Source organism: Sceloporus undulatus, chromosome 2 (assembly GCF_019175285.1).
Source record: "Sceloporus undulatus isolate JIND9_A2432 ecotype Alabama chromosome 2, SceUnd_v1.1, whole genome shotgun sequence".
NCBI classification, from domain to species: Eukaryota; Metazoa; Chordata; class Lepidosauria; order Squamata; family Phrynosomatidae; genus Sceloporus; species Sceloporus undulatus.
The window spans coordinates 287735476-287756393 of record NC_056523.1 but is presented as its reverse complement, the minus strand read 5'-3'; the positions used below and the strand labels follow the sequence as shown (position 1 = coordinate 287756393).

Genomic DNA, 20918 nt, shown 5'->3' with positions numbered 1-20918 from the left:
AGAGATTAAATATATTAACATATAAAAAAGAAGTAATGTTTATACCTTTTCATGTTGTTTTTCTGCATAGCAAGGCCAGCACTTTCAGGCTGTAAATCATGGTTCTCTGCAGAACTGCTCTGAGCTAGCTCTTCCAATTTGAGATTCTCTTCCAGTTCAACTTTCTGCTCTTCTGTAGTATTTGTTGACACCTCTGTTATTTTAGACATTAGAACACCATACAGTATATACTATTTTGGATGAAATTACAACTTTAATAGGACATCATATTTAGCTTTATCCCCAACTGATCTTGTTCTATGAAGGTGTAGTGGTGTGCTCTACAAAGAGCTCATAATTAATCTGTTACCAGCAAAATAGAGTAAAACTCTGTCTTAGAAGGCTATCCAAATATCCATTATTTCTCGCTGTACCAGATATCAGTGAACTTATTATGCCTGCATAGAGAACCAGGATGGTGTAGTGGTTGGACTAGGACCCTGGAAATTAGGATCTGAATTCCTGTTCAGCCATGGGAAACCCACTTGGATAGGTCACATTTTCTCAGCCTCAGAGGAAAGCAAAGTAAAATCTTGCAAAAAAACCCATTATGTATTTGCTTTTGGGTTGCTGTAATTCGAAAACAATTAGAAGCAAAACAGCAAGAACATGCAAGCATGTGTTATAAGACAGTCCAAGAGGCAGGGACATGACATTTTAAATCTAGAAAATGGTGTTCCTTGTCTAGCAAAACTCAGGGAATGCAGTTTCAACCTAGAATTTCCTGGGTGAGATCACTGTGCCCTTGAAGTTGCAGGTCTTCAATTTGGTGATACAGCATTTGGTTCTAACCCTTGTATGTCCACGTTTCGGTGGGGCCAAGAGTGTTTTTGCTGGAGATGACTTATCTGACCACAAGAAAAAACATCTTGTTGGGATACTGTGAGGATTGCCTCTGAAAATTGATCAGAAACTTCATCTGGTCCAGAATGCTGTGACCATATTATAAACTGTGACTGATTATAGGGAGCAACTGAACTCCTTCTTACAGCACTTTCACTAGTTAGCTATCTGTTTCCAAGCACAATTCAAAGTCCTGGCCAGGCACTTACAAAGCTTTCCCCAACTTTTAGTGTAATGAACTATAAACTTACCATTCTGGATTTGATTAAATTGTTCCACTTCAGAAATCAGGCCAAGAGATTTTTGGGATGTGTTCTGGTTTAACCCCAGGCCTCTGTTAAGATTTGGTTTAAGTTTTCGAAATCTGAATCGTGCTGGTCTAGAAGTTTTATTTTCTTTGAAAGTAGATAAAACACTACAGACAAACAGAACATACCACTAAGTAACCTTAATGCTCTCAACTGTTGATTTTAACATTTGTTAAACAAAACGAAACAAAAACAGCAATCTTGGACACCAATGTAGACAGCTGAAAATGGTACATAAATTCCCTCAAATATAGTCAGCTCTCCATATCCATGTATTTGTATCCACAAATTCAAGCATCCATGGCTTGAAAATATTTTTTAAAAATTCCAAAAAGCAAACATCAATTTTTCCATTTTATATAAGGGACACCATTTTCCTATGTCATTATATTCAATGGGACTTGAGCATCCATGGATTTTGGTATCTATGGGGGGGGGGGGGGGGGGTTTCCTGGAACCAAACTGGAGCAGATACCAAGGGCCCACTGTAATTGAAAAAGTTAATTTTGGGAGACTGGTTCAGGAAATTGGGACCTGTAGTCAAAAAGCTATTCCTAGTTCTGATTATGTGTTTTGTATGCAATTATCAGTTCCTGGCCACTTGGAATGCTACATGTTTAATTATGGTAATGGCATTTGCTTATCCCTAGGATACTAGCCTTACACTTTACATGATGTGGAAGCCTTACAAGCCTTTATAGTTTCAAGACATGGATCTAACACAAAGAAAAGTAATCGGGGTATCTGTACTGTATTTAAATCAGGAGAAGAAATTTGGATGAAGGTGAGTTGGAGAAATGTAGTTACACAACCATGAGTATTATGATATCAAGTCAATAATACTTGTTTTCCTAAAAGAATCAGTGGGATTCCTAAATAAAAAAAATAAGAGGTATGCTTAATATAGCAACACAAACCTGCTGGCTTGGGTTGTTTCTTGTGAACATCCTCCCAAACCTGATATGTCGGAACACTTTCTACTGAGAGAAGACACCGGTTCATATTTTGAAGATCCAGGAAATAATTCACTGTTTTCTTCCTGTAAGCTATCTTCCAAATCCAATGGTTCAGTACTTGGATCCTCTGTAACAGCACTGTTTACAGTTTCTGAAGAAACCAGTTCATTTTTTGAAGGCAGACAACATGGCACATTACAGTGGACTATACTGTGTTCTTCATTATGCTCATCTGCTAAGCTATCAGCAACATTTAGTTCCTTGTTATGGGGAAAATCCTGTGTTTTTTCTTTTTTTCACCAAAATAAAAAAGTGGAAAAAAGGTTACATCTTAATGTACAGTATATGTAAGCATTCAAATGGAAACAATCAAATTGCACAACTTCAACTGAGCCAATGTGTTAAAAGACATAGTTTTAATTCAAATATAATTTGGATGGCTACTCTCATATTATCCAATTCCCTTCTAAAGTCTAACATTCTGGTGGCAGGCAAGTCTTCTGTAACTGATGACCTAATAGATCTGACAATTTAAAGAGGGATGTGTTGAGCTCTATAAAATGTTAATGTTTGTTTGAAACTGTTTTAATTGGTGCTTTAATGGCATAATTGGTTTAATTTGTATTTTTATTTATTGTGTTTATTTATCGTATTTATTTATTTATTTATTTATTTATTTATTTTTAAATAATTATGCTGCAACTAGCCTTGTATCTCCTATCCTGGGAGAAAGGTGGAACATAATTTCAATGAATAAATAAATTACATTATTGCATTTTGCACCAAAACTATCAATCATTACAAAATCCAAAATTCTGCAACTGAAGTATATTGAACAGCTTAAGAAAATTTGTATACCTTATGGCACAGGTGAACAAAGGGAGGGCATTTGGGGACAATAAATTATAATTTATTTATTTATGACAGTGAGGATGCAGCCCTTCAAGATCTCCTGCATAGTTGCCACAGTTGCCCATCCTTGTTATATGGGACACCACAGATTAGAATCATAGAATCATAGGTGTTTATTACACTATACTCTTATAGTGCTACTATTCCACTTTGACTGCTCTAGCTGCCTCCTGTTGCATTCTGGGATTGGCAGTTTTAAGGAGCTGAACTTCTCTGCCTGAGAATTCTAAATACCCCTCCTTAAAACTGCCAATACCAGAATGCAACAGGAGGCAGCTAGAGCAGTCAAAGTGGAATAGTAGCACTATAAGAGTATAGTGTGATAAACATCATAGAGTTGGAAGAGACCACAAGGGCCATTCAGTCCAACCGCCTGAAAACATGTTAAGTTAGTGGAACTTCCAGGGAAATCAATGTTAAAAATTAGTCATAACTAAATTAAGTTGTTCTGATTGCAATGAAGCTTACTTCTGATATACATGTACAGAATTGCACACAAGTTCCTACAGTTTAGCACCTAGGGTTGCTGCTACGCTGTAGAAATAAAGCAGTTTGACACCACTTTAACTGTCATGACTCAATGCTATGGAATGCTGGGATCTGTAGTTTTGTGAGATATTTAGCCTCCCATGCCATGGAGCTGGGTATCCCACCAAACTACAAATCTCAGAATTCCACAGCACTGAGCCAAGTGGTATCAAACTAATTTATTTCAGCTGTGTATCATTGTTAGCATGGCCATTTCAAAGGACATCATCTATTCATGAGTGACTGTTGCAATCAGCTGACTTATCAGAAACAACCCCAAATTATGGCCTGTCTTGGGCTTCCTCAATTAAAGGTTACAGAATTGAACATGTTTTTGTGCTGATAGTAACCTGTTTTAGCCTTTCTTCTGCCCCTTGCTTTTTCCCCCTTTTAAAGAAAATTTATTGTCCATTTCAGTGCCATTTATATGCAAACGACAGATAAGCAAATGATACTCCATTCTATTCAATCCAAGCAAGCTACCGCAGTTCTAAACCAGTGCCTGTCAACAATAATGGAATAGATAAGGTTGAACAAATTGAAACCTAGGCCCGGAACAGACAGGCCTTTGTGGTGCCCTTGTCACGTGCGAAGGTTGCCTGGTGAGCGAAGTGCTCACACGGCCAGCAACCCTTGCATGTGACAAGGGTGCTGCAGCTGCAGCGCACCCACCACATAGGGCGCATAATGGTGACGTTGCAGCTGCGCCGCTTCCAGATGGGGTGGTGCAGCTGCAAAGTCACCGCACCGGCTCTGGTGCTTTGCGGCATCGCAGTTGTGCCGCAAAAAGGAGCCGCTTCCGGGCACTCCTTTTTTGCTGCGCAGCTACACTCCTTTAGTTGCTGTGGCGTTGCTGTGCAGCAGAGAGGCGCCTCCCCGGCACCTCTTTCTGGCGTTCTGTACCCCGCCCAAATCCAGATGAGACAGAGCTACTTCTGATCAATTGAAAGGCAGATCAGGGAATAGGAATTCAGCTAATGCTAGATAGGATTACATTTCCTCTAAAGGTGCAGGTTCATAGTTTGAGTATGCTCTTGAATTCAAACCTGAGAATGAAAGCTCAAGTTTCAGCGTGGACCAGGAATGCTTGTGTGCTAGTTGCATGTATTCCCAGAGATGTCAGAACTGGCCTGGGAGGGACACATTCCTTAGTTACACCCATTTAGATTATTGCTAACACATTGTACATGGAGCTGTCTTCAAAGAGTATTTGGAAACTTTAGAAGGTCCAAAGAGTTGCAGATAGATTGTTAACTGTGGCTGCCTATAGGGAGCACACAACTCACTTGTTGCAACAACTCCACTGGCTGACGATCTGGGCACAATTAAAAGTGCTGATCATGACCTAAAAAGCCGTATATGGTTTCGGTTTCTAGATTATCTGAAAGATTGTATTCTCCCATATGAGCCTGCCTGTGCTTTGAGATCTTCTGGAGGGGTGCTTCTCTGTCACACCACCCTTACAGGTATATCTAGTAGAACATCAGAGAGGCCTTCTCAGTAGCTGCTCCCTTCTAGAACTAGAACTCCCTTCCTTGGGAAGTTAGATTGGCACCCTCCCTGCTATCTTTTCATAGGCAGGCGAAGACCTTTATGTTTCAGCAGGCCTTTGATGTGTCAAAGCTGTGGATATAGTATATCTTGATTTCAGTAAGGCCTTTGACAAGGTTTCCCATGACATTCTTGCAAACAAGCTTGTAAAATGTGGGCTAGACAAAGTAACTGTTACATGGATTTGTAACTGGTTGAGCGGCTGAACCCAAAGGGTGCTCAACAATGGCTCCTTTTCATCCTGGAGAGAAGTGACCAGTGGCGTCCCACAGGGCTCTGTCCTGGGGCCAGTGTTATTCAACATCTTTATCAATGACCTGGATGACAGAATTGGGAGCATACTTATCAAATTTGCATATGACACCAAATTAGGAGGAATAGCTAATACCCCCGAGGATAGGAACAAAATTCAAAACGACCTGAATAGACTTGAAAGCTGGGCCAAAGTTAACAAAATGAAATTCAACACAGAGAAATGTAAGGTACTGCACTTAGGTCAGAAAAATAAAATGCACAGATACAGGATGGGGCACACCTGGCTGAATGAGACTACATGTGAAAGGAATCTAGGAGTCCAAGTAGACCACAAGTTGAACATGCTATTTTAGGCTGCATCAATAGAAGTATAGTGTCTAGATCAAGAGAAGTAATAGTGCCACTGTATTCTGCTTTGGTCAGGCCCCACCTGGAATATTGTGTCCAGTTCTGGGCACCACAATTTAAAAAGGACATTGAGAAACTGAAGCTTGTCCAAAGGAGGGCGACTAAAATGGTGAAGGGTCTGGAAACCATGCCCTATGAGAAACGACTTAGGGAGCTGGGGATGTTTAGCCTGGAGAAAAGAAGATTAAGAGGTGATATGATAGCCCTGTTTAAATATTTGAAGGGATGTCATATTGAGGAGGGAGCAAGCTTGTTTTCTGCTGCTCCAGAGAACAGGACCCGGAACAATGGATCCAAGCTCCAGGAAAAGAGATTCCACCTCAACATTAGGAGGAACTTCCTGACAGTAAGGGCTGTTCGACAGTGGAACAAATTCCCTTGGAGTGTAGTGGAGTCTCCTTCCTTAGAGGTCTTTAAGCAGAGGTTGGAGGGCCATCTGTCGGGGATGCTTTGATTGTGATTTCTGCATGGCAGGGGGTTGGACTGGATGGCCCTTGCGGTCTCTTCCAACTCTATGATTCTATTTGTTCAGGAGAAAAATGGCATTTCAGAATGTGCAATACAGTTTGCTGATTTCTTTTTAATTGTCTTGCTCGTAACTGCTTTTTGTTCCACTGTTATTTTAATTATATTTTAAATTTTTGCATGATATGAATTTTACTTTTGCATCTATGTTAACCTTTGTAAAACGCCTCTAATCCCAGACTAGACAAAAGGTAATGCATAAATAAATGTTGCTATTGCTGTTGCTGTTGGGATAGTGGAGCTTCTCATTAATCCCTCTTTTATTATAGAATGATCACTCACAGATAAAAGTTTGCTGGGTGCCTACTTTGTCCTTCAGTGACAGGATGGTTTTTAAAAAATATTTTTTAACTTCTTGTATGTTTTAATGTTAATTTTTCTGTTTTAATTTGATTATTTTAACTGTTTTAAATTCTTATTGTAAAGTTTTAAAATGTTTTTAGCTTGTGAGCTGCCTTGGGTCCCTTTCTGGGAGAAAGGTGGCATAAAATTGTAATTAATGAATAAATAAAATTTAGTGGCAGGCAAATACTACACTTGCATTGCAGAAATAATGCAGTTTGATACCACTTTAACTGCCATGACTCCATGCTATGGAATTTTGGGATGTGTAGTTTGTTGGCACCAGAGCTCTCTGACAAAGTAGGCTAAATAACTCACAAAACTATAAATCCCAGAATTCATAGCACTGAGCCATGGCAGTTAAATCCAGAGAAAACGGAGGTACTAGTGATAGGTTCCCCTGGTCCAGGAATGGCGGTGGTTCCACCTGTCCTGAACGGGGTCACGCTCCCTGTGAAGGACTCTGTGCGCAGTCTGGGGGTGCTTCTTGACTCGTCGCTTCACCTGACTGCTCAGGTGAATGCGACGGTCAGGAGCACCTGTCATCAGCTTCGGCTTATTCGCCAGCTGCGCCCATACCTGGCCCAGAGGGACCTTGAAACTGTTGTACATGCTCTGGTAACCTCGAGACTGGATTTCTGCAATGTACTCTACATGGGGCAACCCTTATACCAAACTCGGAAGCTGCAAATGGTGCAGAACATGGCAGCCCGGCTGGTCACTGGCATTTCCAGGACCAGCCATATAACACCGGTACTTAAAGATCTCCATTGGCTGCCCATTCGCTTCCGGGCTCAGTATAAGGTGTTGGTAATTACCTATAAAGCCCTAAATGGCTTGGGCCCAGGATACCTAAAGGACCGCCTTTCCCCGTACGTTCCGCCTCGCACCCTCAGAACGTCTGGGCAGCAATTACTGAAGGTGCCTGGGGCGAGATTATCCTCCACTACACGGAGGACATTTTCCACTGCTGCCCCAGCCCTTTGGAATACGCTGCCCACTGAGCTCCGCTCGACTACCACCCTGGCCCAATTCAGGAAGGACCTGAAAACCTTCCTGTTCCAACAGGCATTCCCCGAATAAAATCCTGTGGGCCTCCCTCCTCTTCCGTGGCCAAGAGGTTGGGCTATGGGGCTTTTTTGCCTGTTATTTTTATTGTTGAATGGAGGGCTGATGTATTTGTATTTTAATGTATTTCTTGTATTTTAATGTTTTATGTATTAATGTTTTTTAACTTTGTTGTAAGCCGCCCTGATCAGAGGAAGGAGCGGGATATAAATAAAAACTTTATTATTATTATTATTATTATTATTATTATTATTATTAAAGCTGTGTCAAACTGCATTATTTCTGCAATGCAGATTAGACCATAGAGCTTTTCCTTTCTCATTAATCTTTTCAGGTTCAGTTTTATTCTTATTGACTGTTTTATATTTTAACTGGGGTCTACTTAAAAATAATACAGGAAGGTATATAATAAAAAAATTCTCTATTCTGTTCTCATTTGGCTTTGATGCATGAAGTTTGCATATTTCCCTCCATGTACAGTAACAGCAAAATGGAAGACAAAGGGGAAAGTAATATGCTAGATTTGCAATGCATTAGTAGAATAGGCTTATTCAACAATAATTTTGATGCTGAAATACAGAGGGAGAAAGAAAACTGTGAAGCCATTCGTGATAATATGTATCATACCTTGGGTGGCAATGTTTAGCTGGAACACTGGATCTCTCATAGCAAGTAAAGTCATGGCTGCCTCAGTACTTCCATCATTAATCCCTGAAAGACATATACATGCATTTGCAAAACAAAATCAACAAAGTATATTTCGGTAACAAATAAAAAAATCTCAGGCTAACTTTGGAGGAGAAAAATATTGTTTCTAGAACATTCTAGCTTTAGATGCAGGCTTTTAAAAAATAAATGAATGAATTCCTCCCCTCCCTCCTTCCAACTGTCATCTTCTGGCCTTAGAGGGAGCGAAAAGACAGGCCCAATGCCATCGGGCCTGAAGAAGAAGAGCCAGCCTTGATTAAGAAAAAGAGCCCTCTCTCCAGTCCATCTGCCTTGGTCCAGGCCTCAGAGGGAGAGAAGAACTGCTGGACCTGATCCCCTCCCCCCACCATTCCCTTCTCCTTTTGTGTCATGTCTTTTTAGATTGTAAGCCTTTTTATTATCCCCTCTGTTGTAAGCCACCCGGATTCCCAGTGTTTGGGTGGCATATAAATAAATCCTATTATTATTATTAGTACTACTAGTAGTAGTAGTATGAATGAGTGAATGAATGAATGAAAGAAAGAATTCAGCATCCTTCTACAAATCTCAAAATGCTTTCCAATATCTAAATCCAACTGCTAGTGCAAACCAGATTAAATCTGCTGCATGAATAGAAATATGGGGGCTGTCCTAATGGACAAAAGAAACCCCATTTCAACCCATTTTGAGCCTTACTGACCCCCGCTTTGCTCTGCACCAACATGGAAATTGCACATTATTGCACCAGTGTATAAACTGCCCACACGAGTGGGTAAATGCAGGATGGCCCAGACGGCTTATGGAAGCCATCTGAATCATATGCCCTGTGCCCAGCATGATGCCGACACCTTCCCTGTCAGATGTTCCTGCAACAGAAATTTCATTTTTCATGTTCACTTTCTGCCTCCTACATAGTTGCTGGCACCATTGCTCACCATAGGAGTTCCTTTGTCCACTGATCACCTATTGAGCACACAGGTGCACTGGTGCCCTGCTGCACTTTCAGTGCTTCTCACCCATGCACAGCAGGATGGCAGAAAAAAGAGGGGTAGGGATCTCCTGGATCACTGCAGAGACCGCTGATCTCATAGCCATACAGAGACAGAACAGTATGCTGGAGGAACTCCAGCAGACCTATTAGAACATTGAGCTGTTCAAGAGAGTCCCAGAAGAGATGAGGCCCAAGGGGTACAAATGTACAGCTGAGACATGCAGGATGAAAAGCAAGTCTCTCAGAAAGCACTATGGACAGTTCCATGTCTACAATGTGCACAGTGGCCAAGGCACATCCACCATGCCCTTTTGCAAGGAGCTCAACACCATCTTTTGTGGAGATGCCACCACATGTCCCAAGCAAGTAGACTGCAGTGCCGACACCCACTGGCTTCCCATTGGCCAGGCATCCAGAGCCCAACAAGGCTTTTAGGTATTCTTTGACACCACCCTAGGTAACATGCACTGAAGGGATCAGGGAGGGAATGAGGGACCAACCATGTATGGGGATGCAGCAGCCCCCTAGGTACAGCTGCCAATATAACCAACCAATTGGGCATAGTACAGCCATGGCCCCATTCCCCAATTGCACAGGTGGCCAGGAGGACCTCCAGAACTCCAGTGAGATGTGTAACAGCCAAATACCCAGGGAACCATTCTCTGGCACGACATCCCATTGGGGGGAGATTTTCATTTGCCCCATGGCCAGTGGCCCCCATGACTCATGACCCCTCGCATGGGCCAATGCAGCAGCCAAAAATGAGAGCCAGGGCAAACAGGAAGCAGGTGATGTCAGCTACGAGTTGCTTTTCGGCTATGCAGAGTATAGCCTTTCCCAAAAATGAAAAATAATGCACCATGTCACATGTTCACATTGATGCTATGATTACCATACAGTGTACACACTATGAAAGCAGTAGGGAATGGCATAGAATGCGTTGAGGCATACATCTTGCTACTAAACACATGCCGCCATCCCAACTAGGCATGCTCAGGGAGCAACAGAGGCAACGTTTGGAGATGTGCATGGCAGTGTTGTGGGAATCTCTTGTATGAGCACTGGCTGAAAGACCCATGTCACCCTAACCCCCCCCCCCAAAAAAAAAACTTTGAAAGTACACCCCCACTGAGTCCAGAGGATGTGTCCAATGGTTCACCAATGCCCTATACTATGCACCACAGATCCTGCAGTACTGAACCACGCTGCCCCCCTGCCCCCAGTGGTTCACCTGGCTGAGACCCGAAGGATGAGGGACCAATGGCCAACAATGGTGGTGGCCACAAGTGTAGTGGAGCAGAACTTGGGACACAAGGGACCTCCTGGAACACCTGAAGCAAGAGAGGGACCCATGCCCATGAGTACAGGGAGAAGGAGACAGAGGAAAGATGTAGGTAGACAGATCGCAAACAGGAGTCCAGGGAGAGTGAGGCAGAGTGCCAGAGATCAGTGGATGAGTGAGCCCTCCAGCAGGAGGAACACCTCGCTGCAGCCCTGGAGACCTAGACTGCCCTACTGGCCACTCTTGGGGCAAAGACTGGCCTGGCCCAGGGTGATGGCAAGGGAATTGTGCTCCAGGAGGAGGGAGCAGCCATGGAGGTGGACATCTAGGAACCCTGCATAGAGAAATCGATCAGCCCCCTCAGCCACCTGGTGCCTGGGTTCCCCCCACCCACCCATGTGTTGAAACAGCAATCCTCCCAACAAGGGAGGCCACCCACAGGAGGCAAGCATCCCAGAACCCACCCCCAGTGACACAGGGCAGAACCAAGCTAGATCAACATCAACAGCCACTTCCCCCAGCAAGGACTAGACCATCCTCAATCACCCTGCCCACTTCTGAATGCTTCCAGAGCCCTGTCTCCCATTGCCCTCCCTACCACTGATGTACCACTTTGACCCATAACACACTCCATGATGCTGAATAACGACAAACACATCATTTGTAGAATAATAAAAAGCATTTGTTAAAACTATACAAAAGCATAAGAACCAAACAGGGACCATGGGGGGGAAGGGGACATGTACAAGGGCAGAAGAAAGTATGTACGCAGGAAGGAGGATGTGTGTACAGGTGGGATTCATGGCTGGACAGCTTGACATTGCCCTAGGAGGGCCTGGAGGCTTTCCTAAATCTCCTTCAACTGGCCCTCCTTAGCAGAGACCCTCTGCTCTAGTCGGCGAGCTACAAGAAATGATCAAGGGGCATGGGGGTTAGTAGACTGCTGTAGACTCATCCATTGGAAATTATGGGCAGTGACCACATGGGCAGCCACTGCCACCGATGCAACATGCACCAGAAAGGGCTGCTGTTTCCCACATATAGCCCTTCTGCTAGCTACACAGAGGCACTTCTCCTGTCCTGTTCATCTACCAACCTCACCTCGTGCTCTGTCCTCCCCCTGCGAAGTGATAAGGTGAGCAAGCAGGGACAGCGGAACAGCCCTTCCTCTGGTACTGCTCTTCATGCCATGGCTGGGACCAGCACCATCTTCATCACCTGCTGAGAAGGAGGGGGGAAATCAAGTCACCAGTAAGGTCACGTCAGTGCTAAGGGGAGAGGAGACCTACAGGAGCACCATGGCTGCAGCATCATACAGCCATACTGCTAAAGAAGGAGACCTACCTTCTGAGTGGCTGCACTCCTCCTTTTCCTGCCCCTCAATGCCAGAGGCCAACTCCTGGGAACCAGAGGACAGAAAGCTAGATAGCTTCCCCTCCCCATTTCGATCTCCCTGTTGCTGGTACCTGTGCACCCCTGCAATGGAGGACAATGAGAAAGTCATTAGGCACAACATGTGGCAGCGGAGGGCAGCCTGGAGTGGGGGAGACAAGGGCATTGTCCCTATGGACACTGGCCAGCATGGCACAGACCCAGCACTGACCTAGTAGTTATCGGTTGCACCAGCTCTGCCGACCTGCTCTTACCCAGAGGGCATGCAGCCGCTCAAAAAACAGAGACCACTGACTTATCAGGGGTTCTTTCCCATTCTCCTCCAGAGAATCAAGGTACATATCCTTCAGTTCCTTAAATTTGCTTCAGAACTGAAAGTACCTTATTCAGAAGACTGAGAAACTATATAGTTTCCCAGTCCTCTGAATCAAGTTTTATGGGCTAAAGGGAGCTGCAGTAAGAGAGATGGGATCAGCCCCACACCCAGCTCCACTGATGGAAGCAATTCTATCAAGAAAATCATCATAGAGAATCATGGGCATTATCTTCATTGGCATTAGCTCTCAGGCTAGTAAAATTTCAACCCTAGTGCCTGCTGCTTATTTTATTGAAAACTAAAACATTTTTAAAGGCCAGTAGTATCAAAATTCACAAATTTAACAAAGAGACAGACTTCACAAGTAAATGCTTTCTGGACATTTACCTGTTTCCTTTCTTTGCTCTTCTTGTATAACAACCTTGGGAATTAAAAAATACAAGTCATTACTACATTTATGGATTTTTTTCAGTTCAATTAGATTATGTAAATTATGTTTTTCAGTTTGCACTGCTAGTGACAATTATAAGTTGTCATAAAAAACAAGTGGTAAACAGTTCATAAAAAACAAGCAGACTTCAGCGTAAAATATTATGGCTATGTTACAAACTATGCCTAGGCTTAGATGTTAATACATCTTTTCTGTGTCTTGCTAGTTCTACCCTGGGCTCTATTGCCCATTATCCGAATCTTCCTGATAGCTACTGTTATTTCAGGTTGGCTGTTGCTCTACCAAAGTACAGATATAAAAAAAATATTCTAAGTACAACATTCTGACTTAAGACTTTCTAAAGGTCCACACCTCAGTCTCACTTCCCTAGGCACACTTAATATGAGAAAAGATTTTTTAATAAGATATACAACATGAACAAGGAAATAATGTGTGAGGGATACACAAACTTACAACTTGTGATGGACAGGAATGTTTAGTTAGCTGTATCTCAGGCTGAGCAGCTACATTCAGTTCATTGGTGAGACATGGCTCAGGTGCAACATCTTCATATATCTCAAGCTGTTAAGGGCAGGGAGGAAGAAACATAACAGTTCAAGAGTTTTTGTTTCCAAAAAAATTCACCCTAATATCCCAAACACAGCTCCAAAAGATTCTCTGTGTATATTACAACTGTTTTTATATGCCTAATACATCTGAAGAAGTGCCAAATGTTTCATAGTCCTCAAAAGACAAATCTATTCTAAAAATATTTATGCAAAAGCAAAAAATTTATTTACTAATAGTAAATATGCCAATAATTGCAGTTCCAGTAAAGTATTCACATTGAAGCTAACAGAAACAGATTCAATGGGAGAGTTAAGATCACACTGGCTAAACTAATGACATCAGAGTACCAGGTTGTCAGAAAATTGGACCATGAGGGTAGTTTCCAAACTTGGGTCTCCAGATGATGATGGATTTCTAAATTACATAATCCCTGACCATTGATTAAGCTATCTGAGGCTTTGAGAGTAAGCCTAACATCTAATATCAATAGATTTAGTCTTTTTTTCACTAATTATTCTTTATTATTTTACAGTGCAAGTTGAGTTGCTTGGTGACTGCTATTAAGTAGATTTGAAATTACCATTTCACACTGCTGAAACAGCAAATAGCTCACTTCACTAGCAGCCACGTTGTAATATATTATTTCTGTCATACCTCTTCCATAGTTTCCTCAATTTGAACAGGTACCGGATTTGGAGACCGAAGCCCTTTAGGAACAAACACTGGTGCTTTGTTTACTTCCTCTGGTGAAAAACATTCAACTTCATAGTCCAGCTCAAAGTCATCGTCATCATCATCTCCTTCTTCTTCCTGAGATGAAGCTCTAAGGGTCACTAGGCTAACTTTTGTACTCCCAGATTCTTTTCTGCTTTTTTTGCGAAGGGTTGATTTTAAGCTTCTGCCTTTGCTAACTTTTGGTTTCATCTTGTGGTGAGGCTTTTCCTTCTCAGCATGGTTGTTCTCAGATTCAGATGGTTCCCATGAGGCAGAGATGTTTTTCCTCTGTTTAAGTGTCCTTCTTGGTTGTTTTCTAAGTATAAAGGAAGGTATTTGATAAAACAGAATTGATTGAAAAGGGTTGTTACATATTTTTTAAAAAAGTTACAGATTTATTTAGCCATAAAGTCATTTATATTTTATCCTTCTACTCCTTTTAAAAAAGGATAATCCTCAAACTTTACCTTTTTAATGTTTGAGATGCTCTTCCATGGACAGAAAGGGACTTCAGTGTTTCTTTCTTGATTTGACTTTCACTCCATGAGGTCCCTTCTAAAGAGTCACATTTTTCAGAGTGCCTGCTTCTTTTTGGAGACACTGTCTCAGTGTTATCTGTACTATCTTTTTGCCTCAAGGATTCACATACAGCTCCCACCAAATTTCCAGAAGCACACTGGAAACAAAAAACATATATATGCCAAGTTAAAATATGTTTATCTCTTCAATGTCCTTTTTAAGCAACTTAAGATTTTCCCTCCCTTTCCTGCTCCAACCCACTTTTAAATAAAAATATATAAAACAATTTGGTGCTTTCTATAGTGGTAGATTTCAAAGATATAGTCATGTTATTCTGTAGAATCAGTACATAGAGAGATCTTGTAGCACCTTTGAGACTTAACTGAAAGAAAAGCATTGGCAGCATAAGCTTTCATAGACTTCAGTCTACTTTCTCAGATGCATTTGGCAGAGTGGAAGCCAGGTACAGACATATATATATGCCATTGGTATGTGAGGATGTCAATAAAAAATGTCATCATAACACCTAATGGTATCAACTACAATATTAGGGCAGCCTTCACGTGCTCATCCTCCAATATGATCTATGCTAGACTATGTCAACAATGTCCTTCAGCACTCTACATTGGACAAACAGGCCAGTCCCTGCGCCAAAGGATAAATGGACTTAAATCAGATATTAGGAATGGGAATACACAAAAACTAGTGGCAGCACATTTCAATCTCCCTGAGCATTCCATCTCAGTCCTCAGAACAGCAGTCATTGAACAAAAGAACTACAAAGGTAGATTGGAAAGAGAAACAGAAGAACTGGAATCCATCTATAAATTACAGTCCCTCTGCAATGGGTTGAACAAAGACAATGCTTTCCTGACACACTACACACACTTCAACACTATCTGACCCCATCCTCATGGGAGGTGCCCTACATTCATCTATTCCCTTCACCACAGGCTAGTCCCATTGCAAAACTGGATCTGCCAGTTCATCTCCATGCACAAAGACCAGTTTCCTATGTCTTTGTGCACTAACGACCATAATTAAAACATGACCTGCAACTTCCATTTCCATACACAAAGGACTTGTAATTTGTATTGAGATCCTCAAGGGTATATATATGTCTGTACCTGGCTTCCACCCCACCAAATGCATCTTAGGAAGTAGACTGAAGTCTAGGAAAGCTCATGCTGCCAATTTCTTTCTTTCAGTTAGTCTCAAAGATGCTACAAGATCTCTCTATATAATGAATTTGTTTAACTTTCAGAGAGCACTCTTAAGTTAATACAGTGGACCCTTGTTATACGCTGGGGTTTAGTTGCAAGATCCCCCGTGTATAACAAAATCCGTGTATGCTCAAGTCCCATTAAATTTAATGACAAAGCGAAATGGTGTCCCTTATAAAAAATGGAAAATCAAGGTAAATTTATACTTTTTTGGAACATTTTCAAACCGTGTATGCTTGAATCCGTGTATAAAAAATCCGTGTATAAGAAGGGCTGACTGTACATTGAATTTCCTCTCTTTCTAAAACAGATTTACTACTAATGTTTAACTTGCCTTTTCACTCCAGGCATTCATGCTAGCTGTTTGTCACTAGTGCAGAAAAAGTCAGGTTGTGTTAATTTTATGTGTTAATCTATTAAGCTTACAGCTTGCTTTTCCATCAGAAATATAACTACAGGCTATACTTAATTTACCAAAATTAGGTCAGAAATGTTTTGAATATCAGTCCCAGATACAAACATTGTTATTGTTGTGTGTCTTCAAGTCACTGCCAACTTACGGCAAATCTATCATGGGGTTTTCTTGGCGAGTTTGTTCAGAGAGGGTTTGCCTTTGTCTTCCTCCGAGGCTGAAAGAATGTGACTTGCCCAAGATCACCCAGTGAGTTTTCATAACTGATTGGGGATCAAACCCTGGTCTCTAGTAAGAGTACAACACTCAAATCATTACACCATACTGACTCTCCACATCATAGTAGGCTAAAAATTGAATTGTCAGTTCTGACTAGAATAAATCCACTGAATCAATTGTCTTATTAAGTCAACACTCATATAAGTCCTACTGACTTAGTGGGTCTGCTCTAAATGGAATTAGCAATAGGTTCTAGCCCAGCAAGTCTACCATTTTATGAAAACTAAGAAGGGAGACCAGGAAAGAGAAAAAAATAGCTCTGCAAATTGCCAAATGTTATTAAAGCAACATGTCAAATGAAGCCTTGAGTTTACAATTTTTAAACTAAAAAACACAAATCTTAAGAGCTTTAAACTTGAGAAAAGATTCTGCTAAAAGAACAGGAATTACTGCCTCCTTCTACCTACTGGAATTTTATGCATTCCTTGGAAAGAGGAATGCATAAAAAAGAGAAAACATTCATGAAAAGTGACTTTCTAAACCTTCAATAAGGGAAAATCCACCACCTTCCAAAGTAGTTTATTTCACTGTTGAATAGATCTTACCATCAGGATGTTCTTTCCAAGTAGTCAGAATGCCCTTCCTTGTAATATAAATTCATTGGTTTGGGTCCTCTCCTCTGGAGCAGCAGAAAACAAGGTTGCTCCAACATTTAATGGCAGCCCTTCAGATATTTAAAGATGTCTATCATATCACCTTTCAATCTTATCTTCTCCAAATATACGCATCTCCCACAACCATTCTTCACAGGTTTTCAAACTGATTTTTAGACTTTTTACTAATTTGAGTGCCCTCTCCTGGGCAAAACTGTCCACCAAGGAGGATTAAGGGCAAAACTGTCCACCAAAAGAAGATTTAGAACTACTCATTAGCACTTACCATTGATGTGGCTATTTCCCCAGGTTTGCTTCCACATAGTATTGCTTTATTTTCTGCATCTCTTTCAGTTTGGCCTTCTTTGCAAACATTTTCTGAAAAAATATCTTTCTTCTTAGTAGCTCTAGTGATGTTTGGTTTAGGCCTCTGAAGATGATACCTCATGTGTTGAGCAGGTGCTATGGTTTCTGACTGATTTCCATCTTGAGAGACAGAAATATCCCTAACCAAAAAACAAAATTAATAGACAAAACTAAGATCATGCCAGTTTTTAACCACCCTTTAAAATATCCTTTTTGAAAAGCTACTTTTAGTAGCCTGAATAACACTGAAGCTGCTGCCACACTGCAGAATTAATGCAGTTTGACACCACTTTAACTGTCATGGCTTCCTCCTGCAGAATCCTGAGATTTGTAGCTTCTTGTGTCACCAGACTTCTCTGACAGAGAAGGCTAAATATAAAACAACAAATCCTGGAATTCCATAGCACTGTGCCATGGCAATTAAAGAAATGTCAAACTGCATTAATTCTGCAGTGTTGTTGCAACCTAATATTTTGCCTTTAAAATCCTGAGCCAATCTGAGTTTCTTAAAGCTTATCTGTAAAAAAAAAAAAACCAAGATGTATGAGATGAGGAAATATGAACAGGGAAGGAAACATGTTTCCTTTTCTGAGCCATAACTCTTTTCATCAGTTACTACTGAAGATGAACAAAGATATACAAGAAACAGTGATGGCATCATGGTTTCAGGGTCGCATTTCAATTATTTATTTAAAATGACTTGCCTTATGGGAACATCCAGAAGTCTTCCTTCAACATCATCTTTTGTCACACAGGCTTCTTTGGGGTGTTTCAGAGGTTCACATCTCTGTGAGTTCTCAGAGGAAGAATGATTCTTTTGATCAATTACACTTTCTGGTAATCCACTGGATTCTGATTTTTCTTTTTTCTCCAAATTCCCCAGGCCAGCTTGGATATTGACTTCAACCTTAGAAATTAGAACATATATTTATTCAAAAGGATATACCCCTAAAGCAGTGATTCCCAAACTGGTCTTCCAGGTGTTTCGGACTTCAGCTCCCAGAAGCCTTGGCCAACAGTCATGGAAATATGGGAGCTGAAGTCCAAAACACCTGGAGTACCAAAGTTTGAGAACTACTGCCCTAAAGGCTTCATTTAGATTAAGTTCCAGAAATTAGCATGGATTAGAATTTTGCTGCAGTTTTAATATGCTTGACATAACTTTCAGATTTTTCTGCTCAATTCGTGTACAAGGTCATTAAATTATGACTAGTAAGATACTGATATTTGTCCTTCCTGACTCAGCCATACTTTGTGTGTGTGTTTATATGTGCCTTCACATCACCCGGCAATTTATGGTGCCTCAAGGAATTTTATAGGGTTTTCTTGGGCAGGGAATTCAAAGAAGTAGTTTGCCATTTTTTTTTCTGAAATACAGGCTGGTTTATCTCACCATAAATTATGTTATCCATTGACAAATATGAGGCAGTATAGACCGGCACTTTGTGCCAGCCTGACTGTGTGCTAGGGCTGAACTAGGGTGGAGCATTTACATGCTCCAAACCCTAGTTCTGCTGCATGTGCGCCATTATGGCATGCACCCATCCACATGGGGCACGCCATTATGATACATGGGCAGTGCCCAAATGGCACTCCACAGAAGGGATGTCATCATGGCACTGCTTAGAGCAGCTTCTTTTTGTTCCCGAGAGGGAGTGGATCGTTGCCGTGACATGTGGTTGCTGTGGCAATGATCTGGGACTAAAAGGGGCGGTGTTTAGCCACCCATCGGTTGAGCCCTAGATCAGTGAGGTGCTATAAGACTGCTTTGTCATTTAATAATACAATGATAAAAGATAAAAGTTTATACAGAAGAAACCTTGAATCTTAGCAAACAAGTTTTAAAAGTTGAAAATCATCTTCTTTTTTAAATACCATGTGTGGCATTCAGCTACATTCAGATGTTAGATTAAACTATGGTTTAGCAAGATGTGAACAAGTCTGACCTCTACCCAGATTCATACATTCTTCCTGCTTTCCTTGGCCACAGCTTTTAGGACCTTTCACTTTCAATTAACCACAACTTCCTGCACCTCTGAACTTGGAACTGTGGTGAATCATAGAATTGGAAGAGACCACAAGAGCTATTTAGTCCAACCCCCTGCCATGCAGGAACTCTCAATTAAAGCAACCCCAACAGATGGCCATCCAGCCTCTGCTTAAAAACCTTCAAGGAAGGAAACTCCACCACTCCCTGAGGGAATGTGTTCCACTGTCGAACAGCCCTTACTGTTCCTCCTAATGTTGAGGTGGAATCTCTTTTCCTGTAGCTTGCATCCATTGTTCCAGGTCTCTGGAACAGCAGAAAGCAAGCTTCCTCCATCCTCAATATGACATCCCTTCAAATATTTAAATAGGGCTATCATATCACCTCTTAAGCGTCTCTTCTCCAGGCTAAACATCCCCAGCTCCCAAAATCGTTCCTCATACAGCATGGTTTCCAGACCCTTCACCATTTTGGTAGCCCTCCTTTGGACATGCTCCAGCTTGTCAACATCCTTTTTGGATTGTGGTGCTCAGAATTGGACACAGTATTCCAGGTGAGGCCTGACCAAAGCAGAATAATGTGGCACTATTACTTCCCTTGATCTAGACACTGTACTTCTATTGATGCAGCCTAAATCACATTGGCCTTTTTAGCTGCTGCATCACACTGTTGACTCATGTTCAACTTGTGGTCTACTAGGACTCCTAGATCCCTTTCACACATACACTGTAGTCCCATTCAGCCAGGTATCCCCCGCCCTATTTTTATGCATTTCATTCTTCCACCCTAAGTGCAGTACCTTACATTTCTCGGGGTTGAAATTCATTTTGTTAGATTTGGCCCAGCTTTCTAATCTATTTAGGTCATTCTGAATTTTGATCCTGTCCTCTGGGGTATTAGCTACCTCTCCTAATTTGGTGTCATCTGCCAATTTGATAAGCAACTATGCAAAATTCAACTATGGTTAGTTTCAGGTGAACCAACATCAACTATTTTACTATTTACCACGCCGACTTCTTTGAAATTAATCATAATTTTGGTTAACCAAAAGCAGAGGTGACAGCCTCCAAATTCCTTCCTGTGGCCATGCCACAGGAGACAGGAGATATGGGGAACATCCAGCAGAAGAAAGCAGCGCTCATTTACAGCAACATAGGAAGCTGTCTTATACCAAGTGACACCCTTGGTCCATCTGTGTCCAGCACTGTCACTTACTTGTTACATTGTATCTCTTGGGTTGCATGCAGGATTCCTTCCTAGGCTTATCTGGAGAGCCCTCTTCTAAATCCGAAGAAGCCTCCCTACAGGAAGCCCTCTTCTAAATTCTACCCAGATTTCCTGGAAATCAGATACAGTGGTACCTCGGGATACGAAATACCCAGGTTACGAAATTTTCGGGATACGAAAAAATCCCATAGGGAA

At 41.6% G+C, this 20918-nt stretch overlaps 1 protein-coding gene across 1 annotated transcript in view; it reads right to left on the bottom strand.

The window, feature by feature from the left end:
- The window catches only part of BDP1 (B double prime 1, subunit of RNA polymerase III transcription initiation factor IIIB), a 90065-nt gene that overhangs the window by 13535 nt on the left and 55612 nt on the right, over window positions 1–20918 (bottom strand). Inside the window, 13 exon segments of the mRNA XM_042447815.1 lie at window positions 46–193; window positions 1134–1297; window positions 2108–2435; window positions 8363–8446; window positions 11797–11916; window positions 12040–12171; window positions 12791–12824; window positions 13308–13415; window positions 14058–14433; window positions 14585–14793; window positions 17430–17649; window positions 18214–18416; window positions 20502–20574. Coding sequence (XP_042303749.1) covers window positions 46–193; window positions 1134–1297; window positions 2108–2435; window positions 8363–8446; window positions 11797–11916; window positions 12040–12171; window positions 12791–12824; window positions 13308–13415; window positions 14058–14433; window positions 14585–14793; window positions 17430–17649; window positions 18214–18416; window positions 20502–20574 — 2199 coding nt within the window.